At 33.6% G+C, this 24,229-nt stretch overlaps 1 protein-coding gene across 1 annotated transcript; it reads left to right on the plus strand.

Moving 5' to 3' along the window:
• Positions 1-6,475: 6,475 nt before the first annotated feature.
• Positions 6,476-21,957, plus strand: LOC102584754 (protein phosphatase methylesterase 1). The gene is made up of 13 exons (XM_006353536.2): positions 6,476-6,716; positions 7,394-7,478; positions 7,629-7,699; positions 9,652-9,766; positions 9,873-9,952; positions 10,860-10,944; positions 11,015-11,095; positions 11,855-11,949; positions 12,164-12,214; positions 19,193-19,273; positions 20,513-20,585; positions 20,670-20,747; positions 21,710-21,957. Exons 1-13 carry the CDS (start codon positions 6,607-6,609, stop codon positions 21,764-21,766), a joined length of 1,062 nt encoding a protein of 353 aa, XP_006353598.1. The 5' UTR covers positions 6,476-6,606; the 3' UTR covers positions 21,767-21,957.
• Positions 21,958-24,229: the final 2,272 nt, after the last annotated feature.

Here is a 24,229-nt window from a genome sequence, read left to right on the forward strand (position 1 = left end):
CAAGGATGGAATCTCAGCTTTAGAAGAATGCTCAATGATTGGGAAGTGGAAAGGTTGACAGACTTTTACAACACCCTTGAACAGTTCAAGGATTATTCTACCAGGGTGGACAGTTTAGTTTGGTTGAAGGACAAGCAGGGAAGATTCTTTGTCAAATCTGCCTATAAATGCAAGTATGCAACAGCAATGCAAGTCATCAATTTGGTTCCTGGCCTTGGAAGATGATTTGGAAAGTTAAGATCTCTTACAAGGTGGCATGTTTTACTTGGTTGGTGGCCAGACAAGCTGTTTTAACACAAGACAAACTTATGAAAAGGGGTCTTCATCTATGCTTCAGATGCCTTATTGTGAATCTGAAGCTGAGACAATAAATCATCTTTCTTACACTGTAAAGTGACAGAACAACTTTGGCAGTTTTTCATCAATTTGAGAGGGCTCGGATGGACTATGCCAAGGAATACATTAGAAGTTCTGGCTTGCTGGAACAGAGATGGTAGTTGCCAGGACAGAGGGAGAGATGGAAGACTGTCCCAGCTTACCACCACTCAAGGTTCAGGCACTGCCCTTGTCTCCTCCATTCCCCCATGAGGATTTGTTCGGCGTCTCTTCTTGTCTGGAACTCGAACAGAAATAGGAACCCGTTCAAATCGTACACCTGAAGGTTGAGGACTCCCTTCCAGGTTTGATTTGCCCATCTCCTCATGTCGTTTCGAGTAGGGGCTTCATCTCCACCAGAAAACCTTCCTACCAAGCATCTGCGGAGCAAAGTATTCTCCTCCTGAAGACAATTCTTCATCGGAGCTTTAGCTTGGATCTGTTGGGTCCATTTGTTGTTTGTAACAGCTCCTTTGTAATTTCCATTTCCAGTGAAAGGTTTGCTTATAAAGCCCCCAGCTGTGGTGTTCACTGCCTTTGTACGGGAATTTAAATTAATGAAGCTTTCAATTTTTCCTGCAATTTTCCCCCATCCCTCATTAAAAGTGTTTTCCGGAATGATAATGATAGTTCTGCTATGACCATTGACAGATATGACTGACATAAATCTTCCATATTTATTGAACTTTTGAGAGCAATAAATGTAGGTTGAGACATCCCTACATCTCCACGATTTAAAACTCTTTCCCCTGTTAACCGAGGCTTCACAGAATCTCTTGCAAAGCCATAAAAGGGCATCCTTGCTAAGGACCATATTCCTCACTGAGAGTCTAGTGGTCTCCACCCATTTGTACCATTCTCCTGTCGCCGATGTGGGTGTGATATCATACGCCTTACCCCCCATTCGAAAAGCAATGTTGTTTTCCATCTTGGAGGAAAGAAAAGATGGAGGAAGTGGGTCTAAGAAAAAAGAAGGGACAGCTCCGGTGGTGAAAGACCACCGGAGAGGAGTTTAGTCACCCTGAAGGGGCTTCTAAAAATAAATATTGGACTCTGTGCCTGAGAGTTTTTTGTTCATAAGCATCACAATCAAATTCCCACAGAGTTTGATGATCTCTTTTAATGAACATTTAATATATATATATATATAGAGAGAGAGAGAGAATGAATGGAATGGAAACATTAACCCACGTAGAAAAATTTAACATGGAATTTAAATAGAATGGAGACATTAAAATAGAATAGAAAACACGGACAAAAAAAATGAAAAACACAGAAAAATTTAAATTAACCCAGGTAGAAAAAAATATAACATGACAAAGTGGTTACTTTTTTATTTGAATTTAAAAGAAGTTACCTAAAATTGTTCAACTGCTCATGTAATCTTTATCCTTAAATATTCATAAATAAATAAATCTAATTTAATTTTTTTTTGGAAAATAGGCATCTACATTCTACATACTAATCAAAATCACACTATATCTCAAACAAAGCAGTGTTTTGGGCATGCATATATGTGTCGTTCCATTCGTGTGAAGAGATCGTTTTTGATAAGTATGATTTAGTTATAGTTTCAATTGAGGATAATTCAGTTACAATAAAAAAAATTGTTAATTTTTTGTTAGATTCTAGATACGTTGCATGAATATTTGAGGCTTTTCTGTATGCAAATATATTGAGGATATACTGAGAATGAAGACTTGCTTGAATCACAATGGACTAGACTTCAGAAAGATTTACCCAATAGTGATAAAGCACAAAACATCAAATTTACTTATAACTATATTTTTCACTATTAAAATTTATCATTTTCATCATTATCATGACACAATCACTTTCAAAATATAATAAATTGTGTTTTTCAAGGCTAAACTTTTTCAAATATTTTTTTTGCATGATATAGTAGATATTCATAATCAAAGATGAATTAAATTACAAAGAAAAGTAACTTAACGATTATGATTTTACTGTAATGTATCTAATACAAGATTTTTTCTTCTTCTTTTTATTTCTTCATCTTTTAACTTCCTTTTCAAATCTCATATGAAGATGATAAAACACATCAATGAATGAGAAATTCATGACTATATTAAATATGATATTAAAAATAAATTGGAATAAACTACCTGCTTTCTCTCTCAAATATAATTCAATTTGTACTTTGGTATGTGTTGTTTATTTGTTACATCTTATTATCTATTTTTGTCTCAAAAGTATTTGAATATCTATTTAATTTTCTTATCTCCATTTATATCTTATGTTATAATATATTTTGTGTATCAGAAAAAATAAATGTACATAATATGAGTGAATGTGTTAAATCTTGAAGTTTGTTGCATTTTAGAGTATGAAATTTTACAAAATACTAAAAATAAAAAAAACTTTTTGACAACATTTGATGCTCCTGTTGTAATTGAAAAAATCTCAAAAATTGATATTTATATATAGCACATTTTATTTTAATTACGACAATACTACAAAAATAGGTGAAAATACTTGCATCAAGAAATCAACCAAATTTCTTATTTACACATATTTAAAGTGTCTCTCTATTATTGAATAAAAATAATAACTATAAAAGTACTTCTAAAGAGTATGATATTTATTTTGATCATCCATTTTCATTTTTAAATCCAATAAATAATGTTGTTTGATACATACATACATATATATATATATATATATCTTTTTTTAAAAAAAAATTAAAAATTAGTCACATGTAACTGAAAAACTGTTTTTATTTTTTTATTTTTAAAAAAATATTTAAAACTTTAATACAGTAACATTCCTAACAACGTAGAATCTCTTCTCCTAAATCATAGTCACACAATAATTCAATTATCTCCACTCAAAATAACAAACACGAGAAACTAATACTCTTTATTTAATCTTAAATAAAAAATTATTAAAATAAAGATGAACATTTCTGTAAATTGCATACTAAAGATAATGGGAAAAAAATGCATACTAATGATGATGGAAAAAATGGAAAATCAATAAATAAATTAAAAGGATTAGAAAAAAAATCAAAAAATTCCTAATATAATCCACCAGAAAAATCACGAAAATATACGATAGGATTTAGTTTTGGCACTTTATACTAATTTTTAAAAATTTAATAGGATTTAAAATATTACTAAGTATCTATCTATATATAGTAGGAGAAAAAATAGTGCCACATGTTAGCACCACATGTGCCACATGCGGCACTTTAGGTTAGTCGTGGAAGTTAGATTTTTCTTTTTCTTTTTAATTATTTTGATTTTAAATTTTGAATTAATCTAAGTTGCTATTCTAAATATAATTTATCCTATATTTTTGGCTCCTTATTGTTTCTTTATTTTAAAATTTAATCTTTATCCCAGTCATTAATTCTAAGTGAACATTTTGAATTAAAATATGATTGTAACCTTCTTTCTTCTTAACCACCCATTTTCTCTTCATAAGAATTAATTGTTGAAAGTTAATAGGAAAAATTGGTTCATCATTCTTATAAATAATATATTATTTTTAACTAATCACACATGAAATTATTGCATATCAATAAGATCTTCTCTTTTCTCTATATTCAAGATAAATGCATAACTATAAAATTACAAGTGTTATTTCAAGACCATGCACATAACTGTAGTAAAATATGAAGTGAAATATTGTAATCATTAAGCAAGAAAAACTTCTTATTCAACAAGATCGAATTATATTGTTCATTACTAATTTTTTTACAATTCCTCAAAAGAAATTGGTTTTATATACGTTGCTCAAATAGATTTTTTTTTTTTTTTTTGCATAATAAGGTCTATTCACAAACACATTAAACACACTTTAGATCCGTGAAATCATAAAAAGTTAATATAGAAAACATAATCATCAAAATTTAACATAGAAAACATAAGTAGAAATTCATTTCGGGTGGGGAGGTTGTCAGAATTATTGCCATCTTTGTAAATTTATAGGGAAAAAACACAAATTATTTCTCAGAGACCATAACACATTCTGCTTGATATTAAGAAGAACATCTACCACTTATAAAAATAACAACTAAATTTTTTTTATGAATAAACCATGAAAAATTTGATATAAAAATATTCAAACATAAATAAACGTTGATATTGTTGTGAGTAGTTTTCTGTTAAAAGAATATCATTTAATAATATTAATTTCAGTTGGTTTGTATCAGTACTAACTATATGTGACTTGCTTATGAAATTAATTCTTGAAAAGTTATACGAATTAATCTAAATAAAATCAATTTAATGCACATAATATAATATTTTATGACAATTGTAAGTCAAGTTACTGCTTATTATTCTACTATTTGTTAGGTTAGGACAATCTTCCAAGAAAAAAAAAGAAAGAAGGAACAACAACATTTTAAATAAATTATAAGAACAAATTAAAAAAATAAAAATAAATCATAAATTTAATTCAAAATACAATTACATTTTATAATATCTGCGCAACACGCGGGCACGTATACTAGTTTCTTTTAAAAAGTCAAATATTTCTCCCAAAATATATGGCCAAGCATAGTAAAACTTCACCCAAAAATGACTTGCCAAAAATATTTGAGAATCTATGGCCAAACACTAGATAATTGATCAAGCTTTTTTCAATCCATATGCATAATAAAGCTAGACTTAGGAGAAAAGATCTGACATGCTTTTAAAGCCAAGAATGATATTTATCTTTTTTTCTCATTTTTCTGATTTTTTTCGTAATTGTTCCTATTTATATCATATATTAATTTCTTAAAACAAATTTCTTAATTACATTCTCTTAATTATTGATCTCTTTTTTTCAGTTTAAAAAGCTCAAAAGTCACTGTGACTAATTTAGTGATACAATTATTATTTTTTTCTAAAATTTTGAACTTTTCTTTATTATATTGTGATAGAATATGCAGAAAATTGAATATACTCAACATTTTTTTATTCCTGAAATTACTCATTTGCATTGTAATGTGTATCTTGTGATGTATACCGAATTATGAAGAATATGATTGGAAGGTCTGTAAACTATGTGCTTCTCCGTATGTAGTGTATTAGTGTGTATTATTGAGAGGCTACAAAGTGAGTGTATGTAATTGTATCTCCTTGCAAAGTGAGCGCATTTCTCGATCATATGACCGAGAAGATGAACCAACATTGTTACGTTGAGCCATTTGTTGGTCAATATCATCCGCAACTATATTTTCATGCTCATATACCATAAATGTTTGATCATTCCTTTTGTATTCTCACAAATAATTATGTAACACTGCACAAACTATGACAATTTTCACTTGTGTGTCAATATCATAATGATTCATGCCTTGTTTCACTTGTGTGCTAAAAATCAAACAATTACACATTTTCAGTGAATTAATTTTGTGCTAAAAATCAAACATATTGGAAGTAGTGATTATCAAACATACATCACCAATTTTGTCTTTTTTCATATTAAATTGCTTTAAACATTTTCATATGTAGCTGAAAGAGACATATTTTACTATGAAAAATCAAAAAAGTACTACTCCCTCTGTTCTTATTTATATTCACCAAATCAATTTCTACTTTATCATTTATATTCATCAAATTTAAAGTAATAATAAATTTTAAGAAGTATTGACGTGATTATAAATTTTATTTACATATGAAATAAATGGTTAGTAGATATAAATGTGAGGTTGTTTTAACATAATATAAACTTGTGGGTCAATTTTTATATACAAAAATCTCAAATCATGATATGGAATTCTCATATCATGGGTTTTGGAGAATATGAAATTCCATCCCATGATATGAAATCATGAGATAGAATCAGCGTGAAATTACATGTCCAAACACTAATTCCATCTCATGATATGGTATTGCATGGCCAAACGCCTACGCAGTGAGATGATATAATTTTTTTTTATATAATTTTAGTTATACATTATAAAATATCCAAAAAATATAAGTAGTTTCCATCTAATTTTAGTTATACATTATAATATATCCAAAAAAAAATTACTTTTTTTTAGAAAAAATAAACGACCGAACTGTCTCATTGACATCCTTAACCACAATCGACTATGGAGTGGGCTTCTTAGTGGGCTAAAAGGCTTGAATACAGAAAGGCATAATTTTACCCAACACATCATGTGGAAATCTTCATAACTCAAAAGCATCAAATCACAGAAAGAGTGAAAAATAAAATAAAGTTAACATTCATCACAATTGACAATCTTGAAACAAACATTGAGTGAGCATCATGGATCCATCAAACCTTACATCAGTTGCAGAAGAAGGCTCAGAAGAAACCCATAATTCTCACAATCTCCCTTCTGCTTTTTCTTCTGCCCCTACTCGCCCTCCCATTCAGTAAGTTCATTTTCCCCAAATTAAAAAAATTGAATTTTTGGGTGCTTTATGAATTGTGGGTTTCTAATAAATTTGATTTGAAATATGTGATTCACATTCTTGTAGTTGTTGCTTGTTGAAAGTTCAATCTATGTTAAAGAAAACTAGTATAGCTTGTTATAGTATTAACAACTTCTACTGATGTAAAAATGGCAATTCTTTTTTAGACTTCATAGATTTCTTGAAATGTTCGGAGGAAACTCAATGCCTTTTGCTGTTAATAGATATGCTCTTCCCAAGTGCACCTTATGAAATTCACATTACTTAATTTAAAAAGAGCATTTACTTGATGCTAGCATATTTAAGGGTTTGCCTTTTGGGTCGAGCTCGTCGCACCGGACTTGCCTAGTGCGGGTTACCTCTCCTATGTGGTTTGCGAGCTATTGCATAGGAGCGGTGCTTTTACCCTGTGCGCACCCAAATGGTAGCGGCTGCGGGTTTTCCTTGTCATAAAAAATAAATAAATATTAGTTGGGGGTTGGGGAGTATGGGGGGTTCTTTTAGTGCTTTAGGTCAGATAAAGGTGTCTCTATTTGCAATTCAAAACCAGAATCCTAGAAGTGTAGAGATTTATTGTTTTTGATTAGTTATATTAAAGTATTATTTGGTTGAAAATTTTGTCTTAATTATCTCTGCAGGACTTCTTCACAGAAATATGCACCTTCAGACTGGTCAGATTATTTCGATCAAGAGGATGACATTCAGATCCCAGATTCAGATGATGTTTGTGCTAACTTCTGTTGAATTTTCTTAGTGAATATTTTTTCTCTCTGCACTTTGTCACCCCCCTAAGAAACAACAACAACATTTCTTTATGCTCTTCTTTTTGCAGTCAAGTAGCAAGATCATCTTTTATTTGCTTTGTCATTTCAGGTATTTCATGTTTATATGGCAGGGACAGAAGGGCCTGTTATTTTTTGCCTGCATGGTGGTGGTTATTCTGGGTAGGTATTCTGGTGCAACTTTCTAAGATCTAATCCGAATTATTAGTGTTTCTTATGTTTCTGTTGTAGCAGTTGTGGTTACAAAGTGTATAACCACTTTCCATTTTAGGGTTTAATTTGGATCATAACAAAGGAATTTAATCCTGATGATTTTTTTTTTTTTAACATTCAATCCTTATGATACTTTGGTCTACAAACAAAAAGTGATATGGGAGCAACTTACATTTGAACCCTTCTTTTCCACCTTTTCTCTTAAAAGAATGAAAATATTGAATTTCAACCTTCTTATTAATATCATAGCCAAACAAAATCCGAGTCAAGACATCCAAATAATGGAGTATTCCTCACTCTGCATGTTTGTTCTTATGGGCAATCCTTTTGCGCTAATTGACCAATAATACATCAAAGTCCAAAAAAAAGGAGCTTTGCCTGAGTAGACGCAAGTGACTTGGAGGGAAGAGGATAAGATCAATTTTATGGCAAGATGCAAAAGATGTATAGCAACTCCTTTATTTACAATAGTAGTAGTTTAGTTTGACTTGATGCATAATGTGCTGAAGTTGCTTCATTTTCCCTGTGCTTATGCCAACTGTTTAAGAATCATCTGACTGCAGAAGATGCCAGAGAAATCAAGAAAAAGGGGAATCAGGAAGAGCCAAATAGGAAAGCTTGCACTTCCTTGTTCTCACATTTTGGTAGAAAACAGTAATTTGATTGCAGAATGGCTTGGTTAAGGGTGGATAATGATATGATTATACCATTTAAAGGGGAACCTTGTCCTTCGTATAACTGCTGTATCTTGATGTACAAGCCAAAATCCACTGCTTACATAGAACAATTAATGAAGAAAGAAGTATCTTTTGTTACTCCTAACATCATTCTGACTAGTATGGAACAATCTATTGTTTCTCTCATTCTAAATAAGTTTTTTTAAAGGACATGAGGTAGTTGCCCTTGGTTTCGGTCTAGTGATAAAACCGCACCCATTATATGTAGGTTCGGTGCACGTTACTGGTTTGAACCCTTCCACAGCATAGACAAACGCTAGGTATTTAAGTGGAGAAGAGTGGAGGTAGGCTCATTAACCATCGAGTTCTGAACTCCGTGCCAGCTAGCCCTCGTGGATTTCTCGGTTATAAAAAAAAAGAGAAATAGTTAGGTATTCCTCCAAGCTGTGTTTCTATCCCTGCCAATTTAAAGACATAGTGAGGTAGTCCTCCAAGCTGTGTTCCTATCCCTGCCAATTTTCTAGATCATCGATCTAGCTAAGACTCAATCAGCTATTCTTGAGAGAATCAAAGAGATGTTGAACAAGGGAAACCCAAAGTCCACAGCTGTTATTGTGGTTGTGCCACAAATTTGTATTTTAATAGTCACAAGCTTGGCGTGCTATAAAGAATCTTTTTGTAGCTTTGTGTCAATTCTCAAGGGAATGGACTTGGGAGTTCAAGTGTCTTCTAGCTGAGAACTTGCGTGGAAGAGGAATTTGTGCTGACTTTTTGGGGATATTTGGAAGCTTTCATCTTACAAATGAGGAAACTTAGTGAAGACAAGGAGCTGGGTAAAAACCTAGGTGGTGGATTTGAGAATAAAATTAAATGTAGTGCAACTACTTTATGTTTTATTTTTTCCTTGAATGCTAGGTATCTTGCTTTGCCAGTAGCCTTCTGTTCAAGAAGTTACTGAGTGACTCCCTTTTTTTAATAGGTCAGTCAATGACCTTAAAAAAATCTTGGTGTCCATGCTCTTATACCATTTAGTCAGTTTATTTAGTGAATTCTTTAGTTAATTCAAGTTGCTTGGAAATTTTCTTTCTGTTGGAGGGTACAGAGACTGTTGGTGAATGGTTTTGCTTGCTCTCTCCCTCTATCTGTGTCTTGCTATGAAGTAGTTGAACATCAATTTTGAAATTCAAAACAGTATGCTAAATCTATGCAGTTTTATTTTCTCAGGCTCTCATTTGCATTGGCAGCAAGCAAAATTAAGGAGAAAGCTAGGATAGTGGCCATGGATCTAAGAGGACATGGAAAAACATCTACACAAAATGATGTAGATTTGTCTATTGAGGTACCTAAGAACGATGTATCTTGCTACTATGAGCTGCAGCATTTAATGCTTTTGAGAAACTTTTTTTGCCCCAATTCCCATGTTATGGTGGACTAATTGGTTGCAGAGGCTATGCAGTGATGTGTTTTCTGTTTTGAAGACCATGTATGGAGATGCTCCGCCTGCAATTGTGCTTGTTGGCCACAGGTTGTACTTTGTTCATGAAGTTAGTTCATATTCAATTATTTACGCCTTTATTTGACTAGTTACTATGTTGGGAGTAACTTTGTGAATAGATAAATATCTACTTACAGCACTAAAGGTGTATGCGATGCTGGGAGCAGAACAACCCATAGGAGATCAGTCCCAAATAAGTATTATATGCTAATCAAAAACATAGTTTTCAGGATCATACAGTTTTAGGACTAATAAAGAATCAATTCTTTGGAGACTCTATATACAGCACTTTAGATTGCATTCAGCCTTGGTACATAAATCTAAAGTAGCCATTTCTGTTCATGCCAAAATGTTTGGAGGATTTCTTTGCAGTCATCTCTGCTGTGTTAAGCTAAATAAAAGATTCTGTGTTATAACATTGCTAAGTAGCTGCAAGCTAAGAGGCACAAAGCTTTTTACTTGGATGCAATTTCCCTGAACCATTTTTTTACATTAGCTCAGTAGTTTTATAACAGAATGACTTGTATTAGTGTAGCAGTGGTCTGTAAACCAAATCGATCTCTGTCGCAACGATCAGACTGATGATTACTTGGAATTTTTAACTCATTGATTTGCCACATTTCTTTGCCTTTTTCCATTTTATCTTCCAGTCTGAAGAGTCATGAAATGTATCTTTTGTTGTTTTACTTTTCTCCATTTTTTGGTTGGTCTGAATTCCTGTCATTTCTTCCTAGATATTTGTTACCAACATTGAAATGGTTTGCAAGCATAAGAAATAAGGAAAAACCCTTTACATGTTTTCCCTTGAAAGAATTTTTTGTCCTGCTATGAATTAACTATTTTTGCTTTATATCTTAATCACCTGCATGCTTGGGTTAAAATGTTTTCTGTACCACAAATAAGAGGTGGTGCTTAGAGTTTTCAGTTTATGTCACAGTATGGGAGGTGCAGTTGCAGTTCATGTTGCTGCAAAGAAATCACTTCCAAGTTTGGCTGGCTTGGTGGTTGTGGATGTTGTTGAGGTTGTCAGTCTTTCTAACTTCTTAGGATATGCTTTTTATTTCATTTTGTACTGATTTCCTAATATATCAGGGTACAGCAATGGCATCATTGATTCATATGCAGAAGATACTATCGAACAGAATGCAGCATTTCTCGACCCCTGAAAAAGCGGTACCCAATGCTTAAAACTCCTTCCATTTCTGACAGCATTCTTGCGCACCTCTTATCATATTGAGCAAAGTTTTATTATTTTGTTTTTAGTCAAGTAGCCTTGTTTCTCAGGTTGGGTTTGGTTTATATTCAATCTACCCAGCCCAACCCAAAAATAACTTATTTTCCATGAAAGTATGAAATCACTATCATAGGGAGTACTCTGCAATAGTCTATATTTTGATTATTTATATTATGTTACTGCTGTTCGCTTCGTGTCCTGTGCCTGTTAAACAACAAATTGTTTCTAATTTAATAAAACGAACACATTGTTTTTGCTATGGAGCTAGCTCAGTATTTTTGGATGTAATATCTTTTGTAATATTTGCATCCTCTTGATGCCATCAATGAAATCATTTACTTCATCAAAGAATAAGTACATGCACTTATTTTTGTTATTTTTTTGTTGACAAATACAGTCTTGAGTGTCTGACCACCAATGTCATATAATCAGGTGAACGATTTTCCATATGACATCTCCTTGTCATCTTAAGTAACTTTCACACCATAACATTGTGAAGTTTTACTCACAAACCTTTTTCCTACTCCTCTAACATAGCATGATTTATCTGTTATATCCAGAAAACATCCTGGTTTATACGTATTTTTCCTATATGTCGCTTCTACTTTGTCAGGATTTGAGTTTTATAGGAGCTCTTCTTATCCCTTAGATCTTTTGCAGCTCTCATGTTTTTATTTGGAAATTTTATGCATCTACAGATTGAATGGAGTATCAAATCAGGCTCTTTGAGAAATATCGACTCTGCCTGTGTATCAATCCCCAGCACGTTGAGATATGATGAGTCAAAAAAATGGTGTGTAACCATGTATATTTTATGGCATTTCTTTCCTTTTATTTTTTTTTTTTATTTTTTTATTTTAGGGATGGTAATGGGAAGGGGGAGTTCTGTCTTTCAGTTTTCTTTTTCAGACTTGTATTAGTATGCAGGTTTTGTAGATGTAATTTTTTTTTTTTGGTGTTGTCTTTTGATGCGTCTAATTACCCATTGACAAACACTTATACTGCAGTTACACGCATAGAGCAAGACTTGAAGAAACTGAACAGTTTTGGAGAGGGTGGTATGAGCTATTCTTTCTGCTTATCCAGTCTAAATCTTTTATATATCCTGACATATTGTGCTGCATCAAAAATCACTGAATCTTTGATTTAGGGTCCTAGGAGACCATGGGGGACTGTGTTGCATAAGTTGTCTAGCAATTAGGGAAAAACTGTTTTTTGGTTCTCTGTGCAATTTCAAAATCATTTTTATTTTTCTTCTCCCTTGCCTGTGATCTTGAAGGTCATGGTAGACCAATTCATTCAGTAAGATAGCAGTCACTTTAAATTACTACGCCAACCGAATGAATATTTAGTCTTTTGTGATCAGTAAGGTATGAATTACCTTTCCTTGCACTCTCAACCTTATTTTCTGGAGGGAGGGTACAATTGTAAAGACTGAAGTTCATATAGTTTCGCTTATTACCCTCTTACTCGCACACCTACCAACTAGAATGAAGTCAGACTAACCCCAAAAAGTAACTATCACTTGAGAAATGGGATCTAGCCTTTGGGTTCAGTTCAGAGCTCTACCTTCTAGTCTTCTTCCTTAATCAGGAAAAGCCTTTACGCAGGTATGAATCAAATAAAAAAAAGTGAATCCATTCAGTACCAAGACGAAAAGAAGGCTCTGAGATGTTACAGATTATGGTGGACCTACTCCTTTAAATATGTAAGGAGTCTGTATACATGAATAAAATCATGAATAATTTTCTTATTACACCAAATATTCAACAGTTAAACACATCTAAATCTACACATTGCTTCTGGTTTTTCTTCAAAGCACCAATGATTTCTTTCTGATCAAACTAACCATAGGATGCACATTGGCGTTAGAAACCTATATTTTTCCTTGCCACTGTCCTTGCCAGTTTGTTACACATGCCTTCACATTTCCTGACATCTATGTACCTGAGACAAATTAAAATACTGAAGTTACTATTTAGTGGGCCTTCAATCATTGAATTGTTTGCAAAATTGATAAGAATCGGGTTACTTGAACGAAAAACAAGAAAATAATGTGGAAGCAAAAGTACGAAGATTAAAGGAAGAAAATTAAAAATAAGCGAAATTTAAGAATAAAATCCCCAAACTTCGACTCCTATTTATAGACGCTACATTAGACTCCTTTTCCAACCAGAATGCATTATAATCTTTTCCAAGTAGGGTTATGTATACTATTCTTGTTCCTACTCCTATTCTCGCACTCCCCCTCAAGCTGGTACATACATGCCATAAGTATCGAGCTTATTATAGATGTGATTAATACGAGGACTAATGAGGGACTTGATGAAGATATCTGCAAGAAAACTGGTAAGGACTACTTTGGATGTCTAGGCAACCTCAATTGTAAAGGAACAAATTAAAAAACTGCCAGAAATTGGTATAAAATCTGAGTTGTCTCAAAATCAAGAGACTAGTAGAATTTGAACAACAAATTCGCCGAAAAAGTGGTCAGAATAGTCTCACGCGCCGATGCATGGTCAGATCTCATCAAAGGTGATGATCTCCTGGGTAGCGTGTGAAGCCCATAGGAGGTCGATTCATAGCGGCGCTGGTTGTAGTTTTATCGCAGGGAGACACTGTACCTTTTGGTGGTGTTGGTTTTCATACAACACTGACGAAAAGTGAAATTACATACGTCACATCTGGGGAGTCACCAAAAAGATGCACAAAACTACGGAAATTAGATATGAAGAGTCACCGAAATGATGCACAGTGCTACGTAACTCAGATATGAGAAAGTAGTCAGGATTAATGCACAGTGCTACACAAATTAGATATGAGAAAGCAATCACCGAAAAGATGCATAGTGCTACACAAATCAAATATGAGAAAGTATTCACTGAAGAGCTGCACGGTGCTACACAAATCAAGTATGAGAAAGTAGTCACCAGATGCATAGTGCGACGCATATGAGAAAGTAGTCACTGGAAAGATGCATAGTGCTACACAAATCAAATCTAAGAAGCCACCACAAAGAAGCACGGTGACTACTTTTTTTGTCTCAGATGCTTCTCAAATCATTCCTTCTCAGCATGATTATTTTTCATGCATATAGTATTGCCAACTTTTGCCAACATAATCATTGGCTATATGGGCAGCTGTATGAATTATAATCGCCCGCCGACTGTGGAATCTTTTTTTTATGCTCTACCAGGACCGTAGAAGCTATGATACCATGCGAGAAATATTGGAGAAGAGTATTATTGAAGGGAAAAGGCATAAATTTACCCCTGAACTTATTTCGAAAAGTCAGTTACATGTTTAAACTATCATGACGACCTATTACACACTTATTCTTGTTAAAAGTGTAACTAATACCACCTTCTAATGTACAAAACCAGTCACACATACTAGCGTTGTGCGCACGCGCCTGCCAGATCTATGCAAGAATACAGTGTAATTTTTTTAAATTTTTTTCACTTTTTTTCCAACCAATTTTGCCTCTATCTTCTCTCTTTCTTTTTTTCACTTTTTTCCCAACGATTTTTACCTCTATCTTCTCTCTTCTTCCTCACTTGAATGACACCATTTTTTTTCTTTTCACTTTTTCCTCATCTGAATGACTCCATTTTCAATCCTTTCTTCTGATTACAAAACATATCATACAAACTATTGTGACAGATAAGATCGCCGGAGTAGCAGCGGTGGTTGGAATGTCCGTGAAGGAGTGGGGGATATGGATAGCAAATTAAATCAAAGTTATTACCCAATATGGTTTCACCCCACTTGTCATCATAACTGACATGAATTTTGAACCCAAACCTTATCTTTCTCTGCTTCTTAGCCATGTCTAATCATCTTCCTTTCTTCTGGGTTTTTCAACTATGGGTAAAATGAACCTTAATTGGTGATGGTTTGTTTTGAATTTTTCTTTTTAGTTATTAGTGTTTTGATGGTAGGGGGTTGTGAAACTTGAAATAAATATTTTAGTTTGATACTGATCAATTTTATATTGTCGAGCCAATTTTGATTTTGCTATGTATAAATCAACATTGAACCCAAAACCCCGCTCTATCAAATTCGCAACGCTCTGTAAAATTGATAATTTTGGTATATGGGGTGGGAAGCAATTAACTTTTCTTGGTAATAATTGTTTGGGAATTTAGGGGTCGACTCTTCAATGTTCTTTTGATGCTAATGGGTTGTAAATTTTAGATTAGCAAATTACCTTTTTTGGTGAATTTGTGGGAAATTAGTGGAGAATTCTCAAGTAAATTGAGTGAGAAATTGTAGAGTTGTGATAAGAAAAAAAATAAAGAAGAAGAAGTCTACTGGAGAATATGAGAAGATGAGCACGAAGAAGGAGAACAAAGGGGGTGGGGGTAAAAAAAAAATATTTTTTTGACTTTATTTTCGTCTCAAACGCGCCTATTTTATTTTTTTTATTTAATTTTATTTCCACGTCAGTTCTGGGGTGGTATTAGTTACACTTTTAACAAAATAAGTGTGTAATAGATCGTCATGATAATTTAAGCGTGTAACTGACTTTTCAGTACAAGTTGAAGGGTGAATTTATGCCTTTTTCCATTATTGAATTGTGTCTCTAAATTATTACATTGAAACCCTATTTGTAGATGCTACATTGGACTCCTTTTCCAAGTAGGACACTACATTACAATCCTTTTGCAAGTAGTATTCTATATTCTTGTCAAACCTGAGTCTACAATCTAGCCGAGACATGGTACTTGGAACCACAAGTGATCCCAAGCTAACCCTTGGCATAGCATATCATATGAAAACTAAAGTGGAAGCTATAAACTAAAAGCATAACTGAAATAAAGTTCAAGAATATGTCTATTACAATTGAGTACTAATGTCTAGAAACCTCTAAATTGAATAAAACGATTTGCTGGGACAATACCCCGGATTGCCTGAAAGCTAACACAATTGAAGTGAATAAAATCTAATCTCACAACTGAAGTCCTCTGAATGCGAGGAGGACTCACTTCAATGCTGAAAGTAGAGGAACTTAGTGGAACGTCTGCCCATGAATCCTTATCAGGGTGCTGAAATCTACATCATGAAACAATGTAGTGCAAAGTAGAGTCAATACATGGAATGGATTGGTATGCAAGGTAAGGGCCGAGATCAACAATTAGACAAGCAACTGAAAGAATTATAAATCTGAGCATGAGTTCTACGCAAACAATAACTGAAGAACTGAGAGTCAAAACTGTGACATGACATAATATTACAGAAACAAAAATGTATATCTGAGACCATATTTTCTGAAATCATATTTGAAAGGATGCATATATGAAAATCTTATACTGATAATATCAAGAAAACATAAAATAAATTAAGTAAATCTTTTAGGTGGGAGTTTCTCGTAACCGACATACTTCGTGTGAGCTCATGATGCACCAACTTACAATCCCAATTAGGGAGGACTGCCCTATACCTTGTCAGGGTATTGAACTTGTTTGTCTAATGTGGATCCACTAATCTGAGCCTCTCAGAGTCAAATGGTCAATCAATAAAACGATGAAAGATAATCCTACGGTAGCACATAGTTTTGGAATTTGGGCTATCTAGAACCCTCGTTCGCTCGGTGCTAAATACAACTCCCACAACATACTAACCATATAGCTCATAATAAAATATCTGTTAAGCTTATCACAAGTCTTGTTCAAAATCTCTTTCTAAAACTTATCTTGTTGTGAGACGAAGCTCAAATCTCGCTTTCTAAAATCATGTGCTGGAATCTTTTTCTAAGACATATCTTTCAAATCATGAGAAGAATTTTCTAGAACATGCATAACTAGTAGATTATCAAAATAATTTTCACAATAACATAAAGACGCTAAAATCATGTTTTGAAATATAAATTTCAAGAATCATAGGCAAAAATCAAGTCAAGAACTAGTAGGGATGACAATAGAAAACCTTGCTAAGCATAAAAAGGAAATATAAGAGTCAAAATTCATAATCATGAGTAAGTAATTTAAGAAATGATGCAATTGGATTATAAAAATGGTGAATTTGAAAGTGGGTTTATAAACCCTAACTATTGAATTCAATTCATGATAATTGAGGAATTTTGGGCATGTGGATGAAAGAAATTCCTCATTGGAGTCCTACATACCTTGAATCACTCCAATTGAAACTCTAACATTGAAGAGGAACCCCAAAAGTCTCTTCTTGTACCTTGAGATGAGTTCTTGTTTTTCACTAGATATGGGAGGAGGATTTGATGTTAGAATATTGTTAAGAATTCGTGATTAGAGATTGGAATTGTGTAAAAACACTTGAGATACATATGAGGAACATACCTTGGTGTTGGAGATGAAGGAGAGGAGAGAATTTGAGAGAAAATAAACCAGAAGTTGTCCAAGATGACTGCCCAAGTGAACCCCTAACTTAAATTAATAAATAGAGCAACTTAATATTGCGGACACAGAAACATTGTCTTGGTGCTGCGCACACGGCCATTCTGATAGTCTTTTGGTAAAATGCTCATAACATTTTACGCAAGAGTCAGATTGACGAGCGGTCGGTGGCATTGGAAAGAAGACTCGTTGACCTTTAATTTGATAGGTCATTGGTCACCTAACTCTTACTATTCCGAGAGATATGGTCGTTTGACGTTGACCCTTGTATTAACTCTTGCGAAAAACTTAGCCGATAGAAAGGCCTTGAACTCACTGTAGTGCTATAGGTTTTTTATGACCCTAAACCACATTCTATACACTTCACATACTTAGTAGAGGACCTTAATACACATGTACAAATTATAAATCCTCGGGTTCGAGTTTACATGCATACAGAGCAAGATGCGGATCTATGCTTAGAAATTGCGGGGCATTACAATTCTATTCTTGTTTCTACTCTTATTCTAACAGTTGTAAATAAATTCCAAGTAGCCAATACACAGAGATGTAAAAAGAGAAACCCTCAAATAATAATAATGTTGTTATGAAAAATATCAAAATTCACACCTATATATAGGGGAAATCTATCCTCAATAGTAGGAGATTCAAATCATACTTTTATGGAAATTACAAATGCTAAACCCTAACTAGGAAAGGATGTAAAATAATGCCAAACTTCTTCCCTAACAAAACAAGAAATAAGTGACAATATATGCACCAAAACTTGCACTCAATTTGGGTGTGAATCAGCTCGTGTTTTTGGGCGCGATTTCAGCCTTTTTGGGCTTTAATTTTCAGCTCCTTTGGGCATGCTAATATGCCCCCTTTGGTCTCTCCTTTGGGCCCCAATCTTCCTCCTCTTGGGCTTGGATTTGGACCATGAAATATGTTAGAACTTAGCCTACTATTTGGTACAATTCTTGGGCTCTTCTTCCACGACATACATCTTCTTGATTTCCCATTGAACCCCAACAACCGTGGCTTGCAACTCCTTAGCTTGAGACCTTGACGACAATCTTATGAGGGCTTCTATAGCTTCATCCTTGCCCATGGAGCTATCAAAAATGCTTTTGTATAGCGTATTTTTAGGATCTCTAGAACTTAATTGTTTAATTTTCTACATTGGTAGAGGTGAGGGTTCTTTTAATTCTTTCCCTTAAACCAAACCGTAAGGTATTAAGAAAAAGATACTATTATGATTTATCATAAACACTTAAAGTATTCAAAATGAAAAAGGACTAATTGTTAAGCTCTTATGATTGTCGGTACCCAAGCTTGTGGTTCTACTCTGTGTATGTTCCCTTGACGTATTACATGATGCAATGTAGAAGAAATGACAGATAATCTCTCATCTAGTCTCAGAATACAGAACCTGCAAGTTAAAACTCCTCTTCAAATAAATTTGTTTTTATTTAATTCCCTCTGGATTTATATAACTGCTACTTTACTTTTAGAATGGCATTGACTAGGTTTTAGAATTGAGAAATATTTTTTTGAAACTGCAGTCTCTATCATGCTTCAAGAGTTCTGATATCTAGTAGTGCTGCACAGGATGTTGAGCATATTGTTTTCCATTCTAGCATATGCCAGTTTGAACCTGAAACTATAATGCTCTCGTCTCAGGTATGAAGGCCTTTCAGAAAAGTTTTTGTCATCTCCTGTGCCAAAGATATTGCTTTTAGCTGGGACAGACAGACTTGACAGGTTGTGTACTTTTACCTGTATCAAAGGTTGTGCTGAATTCTATATTGATGCTAGTATGCATGTGAAGCTTCACCACTATGTAGTTATGTATGCAAGATGTTTCTGTATATTCCTATTCTGATATGTGGTTCAAGTACACCTGATGGTTCCTTATATTCCTGTTTCTGATCCAACTTAATAATGAGTCATCGAAACAATTTATGTGCATGGCTTTCCTAAACAATATAATGCTTGCAGTCTCACTTGTAATGAGAAATTGCATGGCCATCGCTCTCGCAAAAGTATCTCTAAATGACTGCCTATCTTATCCTAGTTAACTATCTATTGGTTGGGAATGTGTATAATCCTAAACAGAAAGTAGAATTGTCAAAGTCTGCTTAGAATCTCTGGAGACTTGTCATTGTTCAGTATATGAATAAACGAGCAGCAAACAGCGGACATATCAATGGAAGCAATAGAGGACTGCCATTTATCTATCAATTACATAAATGACTACCTTTCTGGCATTGTCATTATATGTCTATGAACTAAGAATAGAGTCTTGTAAAAGCAATAGTGATGTCATTTGGTTTCAGAGAAGTGTATTATCCTCTAGCGCTCTCCTTTACTACCTCTAATGGAACTGAAACAGACATACAAAGATATTAGAGAAATAAGTGTGTTTATGCTCAGCACTCTAACCCTTTTATATAGGGTTCTACACCTATATCCAACAAAAACAATCAATGTTCAGAACATGTACGTGGGAACTACCTAGTTTCCAAGTAAATAGATGTCACTATGATTTTTATTGGGTAACAGTTTTCTTGTGCAAATACCCTTCATTATATCTACCTTACTTTCTCTCTCACAAAAATAATGTCTTCATTGTAGAGCTTCGATATACCATTGGATTTGTTACAGTTGAGTTTGTTTATATTTGTGTTCTCCATGATGCTTGTTTTGTTCAGAGGACTCGTTCAAGATGCCTTTTCCAGATATAATGTACTTTAAAACCCAATGTCTTAAGAGAAGCTACGAAGTAGAATCTCTATCCGGATAGAGGTTAAGATTTTTTTTTCCGATGAAAGATTCTAAAAGCTTATTTCATAACATTTGGGGATGTTTAAGGCTAGAAGCATGAACTATGTTATCAGTTATCAAAAAAATATATGCTAGAAGCATGAATTACATCGCTCTAGCTTGTGTTTTGATAAAGCATGAGACCAATTTGTCAATAGTTTCTCTTTATTGTCACAGAACACTCACAATAGGTCAAATGCAAGGGAAGTTCCAAATGGTGGTCGTCAGACACACAGGCCATGCTATACAGGTCCATTTTAATTTTCTTAAGATGCCAATTGGTTTAAATTTGGATTGTACTTCTGAATATTTGTTTGTCCTTTGAACATTGCAGGAAGATGTGCCTGATGAATTTGTCACTTTGGTACTCAATTTCATTTCCCATAACCGAATAGGCCCACATGGAATTGAGGTTAGTTTGCGGAACTTGCTATTGGACTACTTTGAAGTGTCTAGCATGATATTTTAACAGCCAAAAATATTTTTTTTCTTATTTAATCTTTTTCGGGTACGGTAGACTCCGGACCCTGGGATGGCAAATGGGGTGGGGCGGGGGCTGGGCAAACCCACATTAACTTGCGGACACTTCTATCTGCCCCGCCCCGCCTAACAATTTTTTTTCTTTTAATTTTTCCCTGCCCTGCTCCTCCCCGCCCCACATGAACCCGCCCACATAATGGCTTCACCACCGTCTAGTCCATATAAATGGCTCACACCTCCATCCAGTCCAACTCAACCCACAAATCTTATTATAACCACCGATACATAGCCTCATCAGGTACATCCACCATGTTCCAATCATTTTGATTTTATATATAAGGAAATTGTATGGGTTAGAAAGGAAAAATAAATACTAAACATCAACTCCACAACAATAGAAAGAAGAAGCAGGGAGGCCATTGCCAGGTAATAAGGTCGCCACGTGTTGAGCAAGTAACACTTTTTTTTGGATGGTTATATATTGTTTCATAATGTACGTATAATATTTTATTGTATTGTTTTGATGAATATAGTATTTGGAAGGTTATATCATTACATAAAATTAGAGTCATAATTTTTTAAGCTTTTGTTTTGTTTAAATATGTATAGACCCGTAACCCGCCCCGCATAACCTTATACCCGCATCCCCTCCGCATAGCCCAAAAACCGCTCCGCCCCATTGTCATCCGTACTGGACCCTATGTATCACTTCATGACTCAAAAGACTTTTTTTAGAGGCAGAGGGTCTATCACCAGGCCATTCTTGGTCGAATTTTGTTCTTCGATATCTTGGTTACCTTTTAGAATAAAACATATTTTTGCAGTGTTACTTGTAAGCACACATGTTCTTACAACTTTAGTGAAAATGCATTAAGATGGTAACTTTGTTTGCAGATCCCTGGGCTTCGTCGACCCCCTCAGTCAAAACCTTACTGGAGTGATGCAAAATAATAATTTAATAGCTTGGCTCAGTAACTTTTAGTATCACGAATCAAAGCTTTGGAGATGTTTTTATGGAGATTGTACATAAAGGTGTCAACTGTAATAAATGTTCTATTCCGAAAACAAGAACATTTAAAATAGTTTAACCTTTTGTTTCTTATTAATGCAAGGATTAAGGTACATGCCCTTTCATGATTCAACATTATGGTACTAGAAATGTTTTTTACTATCTGTCTATAAAATAATAACCATACCCTCCTGTTGATTCATGATATAAAATGCCAAAAAGTGTTAAAATGTTCTTTTAACTTAGTAGTTATTAGATCAGATTTGTCCTTTCTTTAACCAATTTGATTGAAAAATGATCTCTTTTCATTTATTTGATCAAATTTGCCCCTAATTGTTTGAGTGTCCATGTATGATATTTTTGTGCATATTAGTACCTCCAGATTGTTTTGACTATATCGGACTCTGTTTAGTCCGTCTAAATACTTTCTGAATTCTAAGGGTGCTACATAGGCCGGCCTAGAATACTCATGTGTGTGTATAGATATACATATATAGCACCTTGAAATTTAGAATACTCATGTGTGTATATATATACATATATAGCACCTTGAAATTTACTTTTATGTTTCTTTCGTACTTTTGGGGTTTTACCTCTATTTTGTTTTTACCTTTAAGCCCACTTCTTCAACTCATGTGTCCCTTTCAGTATTCCTTCCGATGCTCCTCTTCAGGAGCTATCTATAAAAGCTAGAGAAATCATACTCATTATTGTATCTTCGTCTTCATGACAAATTTCATCCCTATTTTTGTGGAACTTTGCCAATTCCTTGGAGGTATACTTTGGATCTTCACCAAAAAAACAATGAAATAAAACTATAATTTCCTTGTAGTTTTTTTAGAGTAAATGACATAAATAGTCCCTCAACTATAGGAGTAGATCTAAAATGGTCCCTGAACTATAAATTTAACGGATTTAGTCCTTTAACTATTCAAAAATTTGTCAGCTTTGGTCCCTTAACTATACACTTACCGGTTTTAGTCCCTTAAACTATAAATTTACCGATTTTAGTCCTTTAAGTATTCACAAACTTATCAAGTTTGGTCTTTGTCCATTTTTTTTTAATACAAATAGCTTTGGTTTTTAATACGCACTATCCTAAACTTTGATAGTTTTTGTTCGAGAAACTTATCATGCATCATGCTAATCAATGCGAATTTTATTTAATTTACTCAATTTTCTTTAAGTAAAATAAAATGAATAGAATAATAAAACTGATCTATTTTTAAAAAAAGTTTAAAAAATTGCAACTCTACCATTTTATAAATTACCATTTCTGAAAAATTAAACAAATTCTGTTCAATGAAATCGTTGGAGTACAAACTTTGGATTTAACGGATAATAACTTTTTCTTTTTATAATAAAGTTTAACATATTCAAGTCATTAGTAACAATAATATGCTTCATTTTATCCTCTGTTGAATAAAATTATGACTTATATTTTCTTTCCTCGTGAATTTTATTTTAAATCGTTGAGGTTAAGGTTCTTCGCGTAAGGTTAATTTGAAGAAAAAGTAACGGAGAGAGAACCAACAGAAAAAGTTGCTAAATGATTTAATTTCTCGAGGCATAGATTCTATTAATATAAACCTAAGCTATTTGTATTAAAAAAATGGATAAAGACCAAACTTGATAAGTTTTTGAATACTTAAAAGACTAAAATCGGTAAGTTTATAGTTAAAGGACTAAAATCGATAAGTGTATAGTTAAGGGACCAAAACTGACAAGTTTTTGAATAGTTGAAGGACTAAATCCGTTAAGTGTATAGTTCAGGGACCATTTTAGACCTACTCCTATAGTTGAGGGACTATTTATGTCATTTTCTTAATTTTTTTTCCTCCATTCAACATGTCAAAAGAGAAATCATTTCAACTGATCAATTCTCAAAGATATCATCACAATCATGGCAATTTTTTGGTTTATACCTACTTCTTTTTGTGGGTTTTTCCCTTCTTTCATCACTTTGTCTAACAACTTATGTTAGTGTTTTATTCAATGATCTGTAAAATTTTATTTTTGATGAATTTGTATTGAATTAATTTTGTGTTTTATATTATGAAAACTTTTTAAGCATTCTTGATGGAATCTGACACAGGACCTGACTTCGACCCGATATAGTCAAATTGAGACTAGATATCCGACACAGGACCTGACTTCGACATCCAACTTGAATACGATCCATCAATCTGGGTTTCGACTTCTCCATTGGAATTGAGACCCAACTTCCAAATCAGTATCCGATCTCGACAACCAACAATTGACGCGAGATTGAAGATTTGACTTTCAAATTTAAATTTCAACCCCTATTTTCAAACCAAGATACAACCACACCCGACTCGATACCTAACTTTCAAACTGAGATTATTTTTTTTTAAAAAATTTAAATTTCTTTTATATGTGTGTGG

Source organism: Solanum tuberosum, unplaced genomic scaffold, assembly GCF_000226075.1.
Source record: "Solanum tuberosum cultivar DM 1-3 516 R44 unplaced genomic scaffold, SolTub_3.0 scf00153, whole genome shotgun sequence".
In the NCBI taxonomy this organism is placed as follows: Eukaryota; Viridiplantae; Streptophyta; class Magnoliopsida; order Solanales; family Solanaceae; genus Solanum; species Solanum tuberosum.

Excerpts from the sequence above, each read along its gene's own strand:
- LOC102584754 (XM_006353536.2), top strand. The coding sequence starts at position 6,607 with ATGGATCCATCAAACCTTACATCAGTTGCAGAAGAAGGCTCAGAAGAA. Across the intron at positions 7,700-9,651 it reads CATGGTGGTGGTTATTCTGG|GCTCTCATTTGCATTGGCAG; the intron begins GTAGGTATTCTG and ends TTATTTTCTCAG. Across the intron at positions 20,586-20,669 it reads ACACAGGCCATGCTATACAG|GAAGATGTGCCTGATGAATT; the intron begins GTCCATTTTAAT and ends TGAACATTGCAG.